This window comes from Cydia strobilella, chromosome Z, assembly GCF_947568885.1.
Source record: "Cydia strobilella chromosome Z, ilCydStro3.1, whole genome shotgun sequence".
Taxonomy (NCBI): Eukaryota; Metazoa; Arthropoda; class Insecta; order Lepidoptera; family Tortricidae; genus Cydia; species Cydia strobilella.
Window position 1 is genome coordinate 15,914,867 of NC_086068.1, and position 12,984 is coordinate 15,927,850.

General features: G+C 35.3%; 1 protein-coding gene and 1 long non-coding RNA gene across 2 annotated transcripts in view; one reads left to right on the forward strand and one right to left on the reverse strand.

The window, feature by feature from the left end:
- LOC134754528 (uncharacterized) overlaps window positions 1-12,984 on the forward strand; it is a 153,680-nt gene that overhangs the window by 36,578 nt on the left and 104,118 nt on the right. The gene's annotated exons all lie outside the window — the stretch shown is intronic.
- Window positions 4,724-8,311, reverse strand: LOC134753853 (lysophospholipase-like protein 1). The gene is made up of 4 exons (XM_063689795.1): window positions 8,093-8,311; window positions 6,885-7,151; window positions 6,261-6,404; window positions 4,724-5,085 (listed from the first exon to the last, which is right to left on the reverse strand). The coding sequence occupies exons 1-4, from the start codon at window positions 8,172-8,174 to the stop codon at window positions 4,889-4,891; spliced, it is 690 nt and encodes a 229-aa protein (XP_063545865.1). The 5' UTR covers window positions 8,175-8,311; the 3' UTR covers window positions 4,724-4,888.

Below are 12,984 nucleotides of genomic sequence, written 5' to 3' on the forward strand. Positions count from 1 at the left end.
TCGGTTTACAAGTAAATTGTTGGTTTCTTGTAACAATATTTTTATTGGTTACAAGAAATCAAACAAAAAATTACTTGTAAACCTTTCAAGTAGACCTAATATTATTTAGGTTTAAAAAGAATGAAATAAAAATAAAAAACCTAACAATAAAATAAGTATGTTTATTGCTTTCAATTTTGTATTCAAGTATTCAAGATAGTAAAGCCGGTATAAGTACTTGCAGTATCAGATTTTCTTTAAAATTATTTTTCTTTTTATCCTTGTTTCTTTGTATAGGTACAAAGCTGCATCAGCCTCGTCTTCTGTGACTTGTATCTCACTCTTTCGCGTTCGCATAACTAACTTGCCAGGTTCTCAACTCCTTCTTTGACATTAAGAGCTTGAATTGAAGATATTCCTTCCGGAGGTAAAGTGTCCATGATCATACACATTAGAATTTCAGTTTGGTCCAGATATTCTTTAAAATTGACACATGAGTAATAAACTAATGATGTGCTTTAAGTCTTTCTTGTAGCTGATGAATTTCAGACATAGGTTGTATGTCTTGTCTACGCACGTACCTCCAAAGATGCGCTCTATTGAGGGCTATCGTTTTTTTGCTCACCAGTTGGCGCCTCTGTTGATGGTGGTCCAAAAGACGAGCAAAAGACTATAGAACAGCTGTCAGTCATTGAAGTGACATTTCGAACTATGGAAAAGACCACCATCTACACTAGCGCCCCTAGCGGCGAATTCATACGCGTTAGCCCTCATTCGTCTCAGATGCCTTTGGCGGGATCTAGTTGCACGAATCTTTGCAGTGCCACCGAACATGTTTTTCGTAAACAAAATTAAAATAACCGATATATTTTCAAAATTTGAAAGGTGTTTTTCATAGGAAGGCTTGCTTCATTTTTAATCAGCTACAACTTTAAAATTAATAGAGAATAAATATGCTCATATATCTGTGGGTCGGGCGAACTCAAACAACTCAAAATAATTATAAAAACTTATATTTTTGGAGAAAACATGAAATTGCAGTGTCACATCGTAACGTCCGAAAACCAGTCTCCCGTATCCAGTTACCATTTTTAAAATCTGCCGATGGCGTTTTGCCATCTCTTTCGCACGCACTAACACTCAGCATCACACTCTCTCATTTACTCATCGTTCATTCTGCAGTTCGTTCTCTCACTCACTCTTTCAGTCCTTACATTCCAATCCACGCATCCTACAGATCGGCCGTCCTACTCTTTAGTCTGGCCTCAGACTATACAAACACCGTCTCTACTCTAGTTACAACTTAATTCGAAACAATAGGAAAATCCTTCGTTTTCTGGTAGCGTCTTCGTCAAGGTCACGTCTTCAACTCATCATCTTTGCGTCGTATTCCGTCTTCTACTTAATTTTGAGCCGATCCCACTTCTGACACCAAAACTGTGGGTCGGGCGAACTCAAACAACTCAAAATAATTATAAAAACTTATATTTTTGGAGAAAACATGAAATTGCAGTGTCACATCGTAACGTCCGAAAACCAGTCTCCCGTATCCAGTTACCATTTTTAAAATCTGCCGATGGCGTCTCAGAATAATGACTAAAGCATAGAAGTAGGGCAAAAATGCTTCGCAAATATGTATACCCGTACTTTACTTCCTTACGAATTAGATAATGTGCCGAAAAGAGATGCATATATGCTTGTTATTTCTCATTTACGTACGGTGTCATAAGTTTGATAATTTGTTAGGGATGTAACTGTGTCGACTTTTTATATCGATAAATTATGCATAAGTTTATGTGCCGTGTAAAAGAATAATCACGAAATTGGCAAATTGATCAAATGATTTATTTTATTTGATTTTATTTTATTGATTGTCTGGCTAATGAAAGTTGAACCTGAAAAAACGCGGCAATTTTAAGAAATCTGTAGCAGGCGGCTCGTTGAAATGAAATGAAATGCGTGGAATACAAGGATTGCATAACTTTTATACTTTTTATAATTTTCATATTCTAAAAATCATTAAAAAGTATAAAAATTATGCAATCCTTGGAATCAAAGAGCCGCCTGATATGAGGATATAGCTTTTATCTCATTTGCAGTCTACCACTCAGAACCGTCTAACTATACCTCTCGTTTTTTTATCATTAGAAAGAAGGCGAGCGATCTTAACGTGTCGTTTTATCGAAAAACACTTTGAAAATAAGTCACAACAAATATAATATACGATAATTTACATACTTTTGCTTTCATAAGTAAAATATTGCTATATTTATAAAAAAACTTGTCAATAAAAAGACACGTGGAAATGGTTTACCGTTTTTTCTAATGCTAAAAGAATAAGTATAGTTTCTAGTCATGTACAGTCAGCTGCAGAGAAAAGGCACCCCCCCTGCATACAAAGTTCTGTAAATTAGTATGGACGTGGGGTACCTTTTCTCTGCAGCTGACTGTACCAAATAGGAAATGAAAAAAAAAACGTTCGTGTAATATTTTTTTTTATTTAATAATAGGGAATATTACGCGAAACTCGGCGTAGGTGGCGATAAAGAGGCAGCTAGATAACGAAATTTCGGATTCGAATTTTCCGGTAGGTCCCCTGAAAACTTGTCAAAAACCTGTGCACTAAAAAAGCTAGTGCTGCACTCTGGTGGCAGAACATTGCAGTAATATCCCCTATTCCTCGTCCTTTGGAAATCTGAAATAAAAAGTTGAGTTTTGTGACCAACAATATTAATAAAAGGAACATTCATCAATGATCATTAATGTCTTTTTTATTAGGGTTCCGTACCCAAAGGGTAAAAACGGGACCCTATTACTAATACTTCGCTGTCCGTCTGTCTGTCACCAGGCTGTATTTCATGAACCGTGATGATGAGATGATGTATTTCTGTTGCCGCTATAACAACAAATACTAAAAAGTACGGTCCCCTTGGTGCGCGCGTCCGACCCGCACTTGACCGGTTTTTAGTATTAAACTATAGTCTGGCAAACACAATCTGTCAGTAAGTAAGAACAAAGAAAACTATAGGTACAGTCGAAGGCAAAAATATCAATCCAGACAAATGGCTTAAAAATATGTGAACACGATTTTATTGTCTAAGCGTACACATATTTTTGAGACTTTGGGAATGTATATATATTTATGCCCTTGACTGTACTCATCAATTAAAATGAGACAGTCCTGGGCCAAACTATAAGAAAGCTGTAAATGTCGATAGGTTATTGATGAGGTCGATACATCACTATGCCAAAAATATAACCTATCATACTTAGCAGAAAAGTTCGAAAATATATGCAAAAATCTATATAGACTTGAATGCAAGTAATAATTACATAAACAACATATCGATTTCTATGTTTAGGGTCAGGTCCTATAAATTAATTTGTTCAAAATTGAACAAAACTCACCGATTAAAGGTTATCGGTTCGTGCGTATTTTCTTTTCTTCCTGTATGCGATTTACAGCCCTCGATCACACAAGACATTATCACAAAGGGAACTTCAAACCATTACAAATAAAAACTCAGCACGTTTTCCAACAATCTGTCAGGAATAGCAACAATATAATTAAAATAAACCAAGATGACCGCTGAAACATCCCGAAATATTTCAACTAAAATAATACGACTATGTCAAGTTGTTACAGTTGACACCTACCTGTGAAATAACGAACATATATTTTATTTGGCTGGATTGAAAGGACGACAATCTCCTATGGCAGAACTATAGCTTTGAGCTTTCAGCTATTAATAATAGTTCCTAATCTCTCCGGTGGCGCTAGTTAGGCTCTGGGACATGAATATAACATGAATCATAATATAAGGTAACAAATATCCCGACCAAATTACGTAAGTTGTTTTTGGTAGTATTTCGGTGTATGTGGTGGCGCCGCCTAATTACTGTTTTTTGATGGACACTTTTCATACATAGAGATTTGGCTCCTTTATATAGTCTCCATGGACATTTATGTTTATCTGAAGCCAACTTTACGCAAAAGTAGGTCGTCTAGAATGAATTAACAGAAATCGCTACCATCTTTACTAACTTAAACTATATTTCTAGTGTCCCCCCCCCCCCCCCTGGCACAGACAGTGCAAGTATTATTTTAAACGCCATTGAGGGCTAACGCGTATGAATTCGCCGCTAGGGGCGCTAGTGTAGATGGTGGTCTTTTCCATAGTTCGAAATGTCAAATGTCACTTCAATGACTGACAGCTTTTCTATAGTCTTTTGAACGTAGTGATTATATTATATTATTATATGCTCTTTGGTCTTTTGGACCACCATCAACAGAGGCGCCAACTGGTGAGCAAAAAAACGATAGCCCTCATTTCATAGAAGTTTGTCGTTTAAAATAACACTTACACATCAGTCTGTGCTATCAAAATCGCTGCAGAGATAGCTTGGTCTGACTATGCATTTGAGTGACGAACAAAGATACCGAATAGCGGTGTTACAAAACTTTCTATAGAGGATATCTAGAAAACTATTAAAAATATCGAAAAACTTGGAAGTCATTCAAGAGGAAGGTTTATATATACCAAATATACATATGTATAATTTGTAAAGGTTTTGTGTAAATTAGTTGAGCTACCCGTGCGAAGCCGGGGCGGGTTGTCTAGTTTTTTTATAGAAAAGCATAAAGCATTAGGTACCTACCGGGAGCACGCCTTATATTAATATAAAGGTTTTTTTTTGGAAACATACAAATGAAAAAGACATGGTTCATAATATTTTAATATCTACAACTATTTGGTCTATCCGTCTCAAAACCCATTAGTTAACTACGTACTTTTTTTTAAAGTTCATTGGTATTTTACATTTTACTAGTCTTGCATCGAATGTATACCTATGTATGTAGGTAGTTTACAAAAATGCTTAAAAAATGTTCATTATCGTGATATCACTATCAGACATCAGGCAGATGTTTCTCAATGAAATCCCTTATGAGATTAAGTCCCCGTTTATTGATTTGATGTCCCAGCCTCTCCAAAACGTGAAACTGTATTGGAGCTCCGAGTGTTTTCAATTGGTTGTAAGTAGTTTGGCCCCACTCCAGTGGCACCACGTCGTCGTTGTCACCATGGCATTGTAGCAGAGGTGGTACTGAAATGAATAATCACTACTTTACTTTTTTATCTCCTGTGCCTTGAATGAGTAAAAAAACGACATTACTAACAAAATGTACTAACTTAACGTATTCATATATTTCACAGTACCTACGTAATTTTATGTCTATTGACTAGAAGAGGAAAAGAGAAGAGACGACACTATTAGTTACCTATCAGTTCCCATTTTTACCCGACTATGGCACCGCTACCGCTACATGAAAGGTAATGATTTTAGTAGCCTAGATATCATCAACTTACTTGAGAAACCTGGGACCAGCTCGGCAAGCTAATCCAAAGAGTTGGCAAATGGTAAAGGCTCTAGTATTTACGAAAGCGATAGCCAATGACTTTCTAACCCCGATGGAAAACTAGGCCTTACTACGGCCTACTGAGGGGTTGAATCAGAGATCTTTGGTCGCACGCCTTACAGCTAGGCTAAACCTAGCTGAAGGAACTAATATTAGTTGAACAATCTTCAGGGGAGGTGATGTTTGTCATCCAGCGGTAGCGTCGAAACTAATAAGCCGATTTTAATTAATATACCTATGAGATGTCACTCGACTCGAAAACCGACAAACAAAACTAGTAATGTGAAAACATGTTTTTTGTTAATCTTTTTACTTGTCCTCATAACATACGTAGCTGAATGAATAGGTACACATTCTTTATACTACTGCTTATAACAATTATAACTAACATAAAGGATAATTTCTTAAGTACTATGAAATGGGTAAGGAAGAGAAGGATATTTTTACAAAATTTGATTCAAAATTGTCAACATCCCTATTATAAGCCTCCGCTTAAAAACCAGCGAAGTGCGAGTCGGACTCTTGCACGAAGGGTTCCGTACCATTACGCGAAAAACGGCAAAAAAATCACGTTTGTTGTATGGGAGCCCTAATTTAATATTTATTTTATTCTGTTTTTAGTATTTGTTGTTATAGCGGCAACAGAAATACATCATCTGTGAAAATTTCAACTGCATAGCTATCACGGTTCATGAGATACAGCCTGGTGACAGACGGACAGACAGACACAGACAGACAGACAGCGGAGTCTTAGTAATAGGGTCCCGTTTTTAACCTTTGTGTATGGAACCCTAAAAAGAGCTCTTAACAGCAAACAAATCTAACAACAAATTATGGTCAAAAGAAAAATAAATGTACTCACATGGAGAGCTGGATGCATTTTTTAGCTCTTGGTACACAACTGTGCCATTATTGAGAAAAGAGCTGAACACGAAGGCTCCGGCAATATTCCTTTCCCACCTATAAGCCGCATGGAATGACAGTGAGCCACCCATTGAAAATCCACCTACAAAACAATACTGTTTAATTTTTAAGAGTCCCCGGCAAGCTCGGCCGTATTGCACCTTCCCATACAAACGTAGTTCCGCTCTCAGTTTTAAACTACGTGTTGGATTGTAATGAAACTTTGCACATACAATGACATGAGGTATATCTAGGTATGAAATTAGTTTATATAGCTCCAGTTTATAAAACAAATGAAATAGAGCAAAAAGTTTTGTATGAAAAACTTAAATTCGCTTTATTTTTTTTACTATGGTCTCTGAAGCTACATAAACTAATAGTTTCAGAGCAATCTAGCTAGCCGTTTTAAAATGAGAGCAGAACTACATTTGTATGGAGAACCGAGCGTGCCGGAGACAGTCAAAAGAACAAGTTTTATCTCAACTTAGATAGTATTTCATGTATACCTCTGAAATTAAATTTTATGTTTCACCATTTTTCAACACATGAATGAGATTTTATTATAATAATATTAAAAACATACCTATAATTATTCTGTTGCTAGGTATTCCTAATTTATTTTCTCTTTGGATGAGATCCTTAACCTCTACCTCTATTCTAGATATTGAATCAAGTTTTTCAGGAGCATTAATAGATATATTAGCACGGTCAAACCAAACATTGCTCATGGCACCTTCATTGGGAGTGTAAGGTTGCAACGGAGCCGTTGGGAACATCACCTTGATGTGTGGAAATGTAAAATTTCGTGCCATTATATTCACCCACTCCTTCATGTTTGCACCTGTATCTCCTGCAAAATAAACCTTGTTTAGAATGTAAATCAGTTTTTGTCTAAAATTACATTTTTGGTACAAGCTTTAATTGCTGACTGTACTTTTCTTTCCACAGGCAACTAATACTCATCGAGACAATTCTAACACTCCAATCACAATTAGGTTGCATCTTTTATTCACAGAGTTCCTATGGCCACCTCGTGTCTCCATCATCAGATCAGCTTGATGGTACCATAATATTGCATTGTCGCCTGACTTATATAATTATGTATGTAAGTTTTCAGCTTTATCGTAAACTGGAAAGTGGGTCAAATTTAACTTGCAAGATTTGATTACAGACAGTGGGACAGGTGAAAGTAAATAAAAGCTTGTAATAATGTAATAAATAACATTTTCTAAAATTTATTAGACAATGAATAAAATAGTTATAAGTAAGGTAAAGAAATGTGGCAAGAAGGCATGACTACAGGGTCTACTATAACTCTAATACCTCCAACTCAAGAGGGGCCTTTGACATGAAAGGCCACAAGCACAAAAGCGACATTTATTGCAGAACTGAAGAGGGTACCATGTACCATCCAAACAACAAGCCGTTAAAAAGTGTAATGTTTATAATTTATCAGATCACTATAATTTATAAAACAAAGTCCCCCGCCGCGCCGCGTCTGTCTGTGTGTATGTATGTTCGCGATAAACTCAACAAACTGCACAACGGATTTGCAAGTGGTTTTCACATCAATAGTGTGATTTTTGAGGAAGGTTTAGGTATAGAATTGGCTAAGGTTTGGTGTAACGATTACGAAGCCGGGACGGGACGGGTCGCTAGTGTTAGGATAAATTATTGTGTATCAACATTGTATCAACTACTCAACTTGGTTTTTCAAAAGATTAAGACATTAGCGCGCGGGAGTAATAAAGACCATTTCATCATCCTCATCAATAGGTATAAAATTCTTACCAGATCCATGAAAAAATATTACTGTCGCCGTATGCTTGGGGCCTGTGGGTTTAGTCAAGTGCAAAGCACCTAGTCGAGACATGTTTTTTTTATTAATTCTAATGAACCGTTTTGTACAGGTTTGAGTAATAAACTGAGAATTAATATACAATATAGTTGTAATTTTCAGATTTTCACAGATTCTTCGATTCTAACCTCAAAGAATTTCATTGACATTGACATTTGACATTTGAACTTGTTTGAACTTGACAGTTAATTTCTCAGAATAATGACTAAAGCAAAGAAGCCGGGCGAGTCTTTGGCGGGAACTTGAAAAAAGTAGTCGGAAAATTTTCGCTCCAAACTTTTAAAATTGTGGTTTATTAGTTTAAACTAACTTAATTTGTATATATTTGATGTAAAATTTTGGAAATAATTATAGTTACTGGCTAAACAATGGGAGGAAACGAGGGGGGCGGGGAAAACCCGCCCACCCTTAAGCGCTCCAAAACCGACGGCCTAGGCGGCACGGACGATGGCGGCGGGGGTGAGCAATCTAATAGTACTAATAGTGCATATTTACCGTACTTTAAACCGGACTACAAAAGACTATACCCTGAGAACTCGGGAAAATTGGAGTTTAAAGTTTTTGTAGAGCATGTGGACCCAAAGGACAGATTGGGAAATAAAAGTCCAATATTTCTCAACCACATATTCACAAGTGGCATAAAAGGTGTAACGGCTATACAGCGCGTAAATGCTAACAAAATTGCGGTCGTTTTCAAGCAGTATAATACAGCGAACAACTTTCTAAACAACGCTACATTTTTGACCAAATATAACATGAAGGCGTACATACCGGCGACCCAAATCGAAAAAACTGGAATAATCAGATTTGTGCCAGCCAATATCTCTAACAAGGATTTATACACAAAGTTGAGCTCTATCTATGAGATAATAGCGGTCCGCCGCTTCACGAAAAAAGTCGGACAGGAACGTGTTGCTTTACAGACAGTGAGCATTACGTTCTTGTCGCATGTACTACCGGACAATGTACAGTACGATTTATTCTCGTACAGAGTCTTCGAATATGTGCCTCCACTACTGCAGTGTTTTAAATGCTTTAAATTTAACCATGCAGCTAAAGTATGTAACGGAAGACAGCGTTGCTCCATTTGCTCGGGCGACCACTTCTACAAGGACTGTGACAAACCGGATCAGTTATGTTGTGCAAACTGCAGCGGACCTCATTTAGCAATATCGAAAACTTGTCCAATAAAACTCCAAAAAATAACAGAAAAAAAAACTAATATCACATACGCCTCTAAAGCCGAAACTCGAAAAGTTGAGTTTCCGATACTCCTTGACAAAACTGTAAAACTTCCAGAAAAAGCAAATAAACCACAATCGCAGAAAAAAAATGTTTCTCCTACAGCTACACCAGCAGAAACACCGAAACTTGACCTTAAAAAAGAATTACTACAGAATGTAGACTTGTTGAACGCTTTGGTTAGCACTCTCATAGAATTAGCAAATAAGACCGATTCTAATCCAATCACTAACAGTTCTATTAAAGATATGCTTATTAAAAATATTAAATAATGGATTATACACATATTCGAATTGCTCAATTTAATATACAATCAGCCACAAATAAAAAACCGTTGCTAATTAATTTTTTAAAAGTTTATAATATTGATGTTTGTCTTCTTAATGAAACCTGGTTAAAATCAACTAATACTGCTTTTAGGATACCTGGTTATAATATTTACTGCAAATATGCTAAAAATGGACATGGCGGAGTTGCTATACTTGTTAAAAATATATATAAACATACTTTTATACACACTGACTTTTATGAAAATATTCAAAATGTAGCAATCTCAATTGTGACTGACCGAGGGCCTTTATCAGTTTTATGTGTGTACTGTCCTCCAAACCGTCCACACATAAGACTAAATAGACTTAAAAATATAATTGAGAAATTACCAACACCTATAATAATATCAGGAGATTTCAATGCACATCATACAGCGTTTGGTTGCGCTACTAACCAATCTCGGGGTAACACCCTGTTTGATATTATAAGTGACTTAGACCTATGTATCTTAAATGACGGAAATCCAACTACTGTTACTTACCCTAATCGAAATCCCTCAGCGATCGATGTCAGCTTCTGCAGTGCAAGTATAGCACCTCTGTGCGAGTGGCAAGTCCATGATGACCCTATGGGCAGCTATCACTACCCTACTATAATCAGTATATTGGCCTCTCTTGAAAAATACCAAATAAATGATCCAATAGATAAATTTATATATACTAAAGCTGACTGGAATAAATATAAAGAGCTTTCAGAAGAGGTATTCTCGAATTTTACTTTAAATGAGAATGATCCTATACAATCTTATGACAAATTTAGTTCTGAACTCGATCTATTAAAAATACAATGTATCCCAAAACTTACTAAAAATACAAACTTTATTAGCAGACCGCCGGTTCCTTGGTGGAATAAAAAATGTGAGGATAGTGTCATTAAAGCCTATGAGGCGTTAAAATATTACAGGGCCAATCCATCTTTAGAAAATTATATTACGTACAAGAAACTTGTTGCTCTTAAAAAACGTACAATAGCAGAGGAAAGAACTAGTAGCTGGCGTAGTTTTTGTGCTTCTTTAAATCGATGTACACCTATTGGGTTAATATGGAATAATATTAAACGTTTTAAGGGGTTAAAATCTAAGCAGATAATCAAAAATGATGAATTTATAGAACCATTCATAACTAAACTAACCCAACGTTGTAGTAACGATCCTACCTCTATAGAAAGTTTATTTGAAAGTAACAATGATAATAATGAGTCTAAGTACCTTATTGAACCTTTTACTTGGGAGGAATTCATTGTAAGTCTGCAATCTAGGAAAAATACTACCCCAGGCTTGGATGACATACCATATTTGCTTTTAAAGAAACTGCATGTTAATGGTCAAAAAGTTTTATTAAGAATTATGAATTTACTTTGGTTACTAGGAAAAATACCTCAATCTTGGAAAACACAATGTGTAATACCTATTTTAAAACCAGACAAGCCTCCTAGTGAGGCAAACTCTTATAGACCAATTTCTCTATCTTCATGCGTTGGTAAAGTTTTTGAGAATATGATAAAGACTAGACTTGATTGGTATGTTGAGGCAAACAATATATTGCCTTCATTTCAAAATGGCTTTCGACGAGGTAGAAGCTGTTCTGACAGCTTTATATCTCTTATATCGGATTTAAAATTGGCTAACTATAACAAGTCACATGCTGTTTGTATATTTTTAGATGTACAAGGAGCATTTGACAATGTTGATCCTACAATACTAGTAAAAGTTCTGTCTAATATTAATATCCCCGGGAAATTATGCAAATGGATATTTAATTTTTTAGACAATAGAGAGCTATATGTTAAATTTAATAACATATTACATGGACCACGACAAGTTTTCAAAGGCACAATGCAAGGAGCAACGCTGTCTCCTCTACTGTATAATTTGTATACTAGTGAGATAAACTCGTTTGTAAATACTTCTAATGTTAATATACTGCAATTTGCAGATGATCTTGTAATATATTCTATTAATTCTAATTTAGATGTAGCTAAAGCTCACATTAATAATGCGCTAAATGAACTTCATGTTTATTACAATAATTACTTACACTTAAAGATCAATCCAGACAAAAGCAAGTTATTAATATTGAGCAAGGACACAACAAATGTAAATATTGTATATAATAATGAGATTATCAGAGAAGTCCCTTCTCATAAGTTTCTAGGCGTAGTCATAGATAATCATTTAAATTTTGACCTACATGCTAAGCACATAATTTCTAATTCTGTTAAAGGTTTAAATGTTATGAGATGTCTTGCCGGTATATCTTGGGGCGCAGACCCTCAAGTACTGTCTTTACTGTATAAAACCCTTGTCAGAAGTCACTTTGACTATAGTTTTCTTGTACATATGAATACTGATCACACACATAAACTACAAATAATTCAAAATAAGGCAATGCGAATAATATCAGGGGCAATGTGTTCAACCCCAATAAGAGCAATGGAAGTAGAGACTAAAACAATGCCTTTACCTGTCAGATGGGTGTTGTTAGCTTATAGATATTTAATTAAGATATATGCTAAAAATAATCAAAGTGTAATAAGAAGAATAAAGGGTCATCCCAGAATTTCTAAGTTAACAGCATTACTCTTACAGGTGGAAGCTAAGTTTTGTAATATATATAAAAATGAAATTTGGCCATGTTATGAAGGTAGCTTTAATAGTAAACTTTTAAACATTACAGTATGCACAAAATCTATCAATAATAATACTGATTTTCTACATTTCTTGTCACAAATTCCCAATTATTACAAATTATATACAGATGGTAGTAAAGCAGAGTCTCACGTCCGAAGTGCAGTGTATGATCCTCAGACTAAATTTGTACAGAGCTTTAGATTGCATGATTTATGTTCCATATTTACGGCTGAAGCATATGCTGTATTTGAAGCCCTGAAAGTTATAATAAGAGTGTCAGAATATAAACATTTCTTTATTTTCACTGATTCACTTAGCTTAATTTATGGATTACAGAATAATCAATTGCATTATAAAGATAATTTTATTTTGTACAAAATTAAAAAGATGTTATTACAATTGAAAAATAATAAAGTAAATATAAATTTTATGTGGATTCCATCCCATACTGGTATAACAGGGAATGAAGTTGCAGACAAAGCTGCTTATTTAGGTATTAATGAATTAGATGTAAGATGTAGTACTAGAATTCCACTAACTGATTGTCAAGCTTCTGTTAAGACTGATGTTGTGAAGATGTGGATAGATTTATGGACCAAAGATAGAGAGATAAAAGGAAGATGG